This window comes from Leucopleurus acutus (assembly GCF_964270905.1).
Source record: "Leucopleurus acutus genome assembly, chromosome: 20".
NCBI lineage: Eukaryota > Metazoa > Chordata > Mammalia > Artiodactyla > Delphinidae > Leucopleurus > Leucopleurus acutus.
The window spans coordinates 8842374-8846219 of record NC_139162.1 but is presented as its reverse complement, the minus strand read 5'-3'; the positions used below and the strand labels follow the sequence as shown (position 1 = coordinate 8846219).

The 3846-nt window shown below is 50.2% G+C and overlaps 1 protein-coding gene across 1 annotated transcript; it reads left to right on the top strand.

Moving 5' to 3' along the window:
• Positions 1-1117: 1117 nt before the first annotated feature.
• On the top strand, positions 1118-1773 carry LOC309976263 (histone H4-like; the record flags this gene model as incomplete). Its single annotated transcript, XM_082861844.1, is given in 2 exon segments — positions 1118-1156; positions 1158-1773. Coding segments are annotated over 2 exon segments (312 nt in total). The 3' UTR covers positions 1431-1773.
• Positions 1774-3846: the final 2073 nt, after the last annotated feature.

Sequence of the window (3846 nt, the reverse complement as noted above, 5' to 3'; positions counted from 1 at the left end):
TGCCATCAGCAAGGAAGCAATGTAGATAAATTCCATGCCATTTATAATTCATTCCACCTTCATTAAGTATTCATACACTACTTATTGGCACATCACCTAAGTATTCTATGTAAGAGAAAACAGAATAGCTAGAAAAGAAACTGGGAGAGGCTGGTTTATTAGGAGACCGGGAGAGAGGCAAATAATTTGCTGTATCCCTTACCCCAGCCTTCTTCTTGCAGGAAAGTTTTCTCGCCAAGTCACGCACAAATGAATTAGACACCTATCCTGAGGGTAAATTCAGCAGTACCAATAGGAAGGTGACCACTATCTTCTCGTTCATTATTTTAACCCATATTTATTGGAGACTGGCTTTGGCAGGTCCTGAGAATACAACAGTCATTCCCTTCTTAAAGGGTGCACTTCTTAAGCAAATACATATATGGATTAAACACAAGGAATCCATACTGGCAATGTGAAACAGCTCCCTATGAAAGGTTAATTTCTCTGATTACCATCAATAGTAATAATCGCAACATTAAGTCATAATAATTCATAAGTTAGGAGAGCCTAAAGGTATTGAGACTGTACAAGATGCCAACTACTAGACTGAGAAAAGTTTAACTTTCCTAAGGACACGGAGATTTAAATTCTAGTATTTGTGCCCATTTTACAGACGAAGACACTGAGGTTCTGAAAGATTATATAATTGCTCAAGATAAGACAGTAAGTCATCAGCCAAAGAGAGGCTTGTGTCTATTTGAATCCAGAGCTCATGCCTGTAAGCCATCATTGCTACTGCTCCCTAAGACAGGATGGTGTCTCAACTGAGAAGATGTAGAGACAGTGGGACATCAAAGTGAAAGAACAGGCAAGCAGGAGGCCCCTGCAGAGTCAGGGGAAGCATGTAGTGAAAGAATGCTACCAGACACTGAAGACTAGTTGTGCCCACCTCTTGGGGTTGCCAACACTGGTCTTGATTACTTGTCACAACTGACACCCAAACCAACCCAATTTGGGAACACTGAGAACACATGAAATTTGAAAAGGAAAAGGAAGAACCCCCAATGTATTCATTAAGTTTCAGTGATGTCAAAGAGCTATTCCTGCTGTAAGAGGTTAGGAGTAGCTCTCAGTCATGTCTGGCCGAGGCAAGGGTGGAAAGGGTCTGGGGAAGGGGGGGCGCCAAGCGTCATCATAAAGTTCTCCGTGAGAACATCCACGGCATCACCAAACCTGCTATCCACCGCGTCGCCCGGTGTGGTGGTGTGAAGCGTATTTCTGGTCTTATCTACGAGGAGACCCGCGGGGTGCTGAAGGTGTTCTTGGAGAATGTGATCCGCGACGCTGTCACCTACACCGAGCACGCCAAGTGCAAGACTGTCACCGCCATGGACGTGGTTTACGCGCTCAAACGCCAGGGACGCACTCTGTACGGTTTCGGCGGCTAAGTTTCATTTCTGTCTTCGGCTGTGAAGCTCTTGTTTACTCACAAAAGGCCCTTCTCAGGGCCACGAAAAAAAAAAAGAGCTATTCCTTCATACTGATAAAAGAATGATTCAGCACCCTTCTCCTAAAGGAAAATACTCTTGAATTCAAAAGTCGCGGGGATAAATTTAGGATTGGCCAGATCCCTACACACTTGTTTTTTTCGAACGTCTGCCTATCCATGAGTTGATCCTTTGAGTGTGGTCCATTCAGCATGGCTGGCCAGCCTTCGGGTCCATCTCATCCATGAAAAACAGCTCAGGAAACATGGACCCACTCCTTCCCCATAGCACCCAGCTGGTAGAATTTCCACCATTCTTTGTCAGTTTCCCGTATCCACTATTTTTCTTAAAAGGCAACTCACCAACTTTGTTTAGGTGACCGTGCCAGGCAGGGGCACCCTCTAAGCAGAACCGTGGTGTGCTCCAAGCTAATTTCAGAGCAAAACTGCTGGGCTGCACCCCCCAGACCTACAAGGCCTATGCCTGCCCAGCCTCAAGACCACAGAAAGAGCCCAGAGTCCGCGACAGAGACAAGGGGTATACAGACAGCAAGACAACAGCCATCTTGGGTGGCTTGACCATACACTGCAGCCCTACATACCCTGCACAACCCTTACATTCTTGGTCCGCATCTCTTCCTCAATATCCCTGGGGTCAGGCATGTAGAGGGGCACTGCAACCAGACACCACAAATACAATACAGACGCCAGAAGCTCAAAAAGCAACAAGAGTAAGACACCTGGTATGCTAAGAACAGTCATTCACCAGGACGTGGGCAAATCCTGGAACCATGCACTTACCGGGTCAACGGAGAGATCATCTGTGGCCACAGCATCCTGTCCAGTTACAAGGAAGGCAAGGTCACCCCCATGGGGAGGGGAAGGCCCGGGCTCTACGAGAAACATTCTGGTGGCCTAGCCAGGGGTCAGCAGTCACAGTACAGGTCTGCTACCCCACGCTATGTACCATTAGGGGTGGGCCCATCAGGTCTTTCCAAAGAAAACACAGTTAATCCTAATAGTTGGACTTGTGTGTCCAGAAACCAGCCTATTCCAGTCCACACAGCCTAGCCCAGGGAGACTCATGGGCAGTTAGCTGTACAGGAACGTTTACCCACGGGGGTCCCTCTGATATGGAGACAGGAGGACGGGCAGAGTCCTTCCCCGCCACTGTCGGTTGTGCCCACCTAGTCACATTAGCTGGGTGGAGTTTTCACAGAAGCCCAGAAGACGACGACAATAGCATCTCGCTGTAGACCCAGCAGTTTGACTCATTCCACACTGAAGCCACTGTTGCCCAGCCCAGAACCCTTCTTATTAAAACAGGCACCAGCCAGCCCACAGCTGCGGCCGCCGCCCGACAGTCTAACTTCTATTTTCCCGTTGTAATGACGGCCAATATCTCCGCAACAGCCTTAGGGGTGTCTATGAGTTCTCCGTACCCTCTTGGCGGCCCCCCTTTATCAAGGAAGCCACCCCAGGGGGCCCCCGTACTAGTGGACGGCCACCCCAGGATTTCCCCCGCAACTTTCAGGACCGCCCCTGGAAGTTTTGGGCCCCCATGTTAGTGGGCGGCCGCCCCAGAAATACCCCTGCAACCTGCAGGATTACACCCCCAACTTGGGGGCCCCCCATGCTAGTCGACGGCCAAGGAACATTCCATTCCCCCTCACCCACTTCCTGAATTCGCGACATCTCAGCGCTCACAGGAGTTTCCTCGGTCTCCAGGCTGGCTCTGCCCACCGTCGTCGGGCTGCACCCCGCCAGCCCGCAAGGCCTGTGCTTACCCAGCTTCGAGACGGAAGAGCGAGCCCGGAATCAGCGACAAAGACATCGGGGGAGCTTACCTGTCCGAAGCAAGGTCCTGGAGCGTGTGCTGCACAGGGCGGGGAAGACATGGCGGCCGGCTTTGCTACCGGGGAGCAGGCGAGGTTACCGGTTATAAGGGGAATTGACATCAGGTGGGCTCATCAGTTACCAGGGAAACTAGCAGAGGGACACGAGGCCCCGCCCTGCCCTTTTGATAAGCTAATAGGTGGAGATGCTCTCATCTAAGGATTAGAACAATCACTAGCTCGGGTGGGGCAAGTGTGTAGAAAGGTCAGTCACGTGAGTAGAGTGGAGGTGAAGCAGGGGAGGTACAGAGAACGAGACAGCAGCCCTCTGCGAGGCTAGACCGTACAAAAGCCTACTATGCATAAAAGGCTCAAGGCAGCTTCTCTCTGGGGTTAAAAAAGTGGCATTTGCTTTAAAAGCCCTGCTCTTTGCTTTATTATCTGCCGTGAACTGTTAGGTGCTCTGGAGAGAACAGGAACGAAAACATGGCCTTGCCCTGAGGGAACTCCACATCCAGTAGAGCAGTATACACATATAGAAAC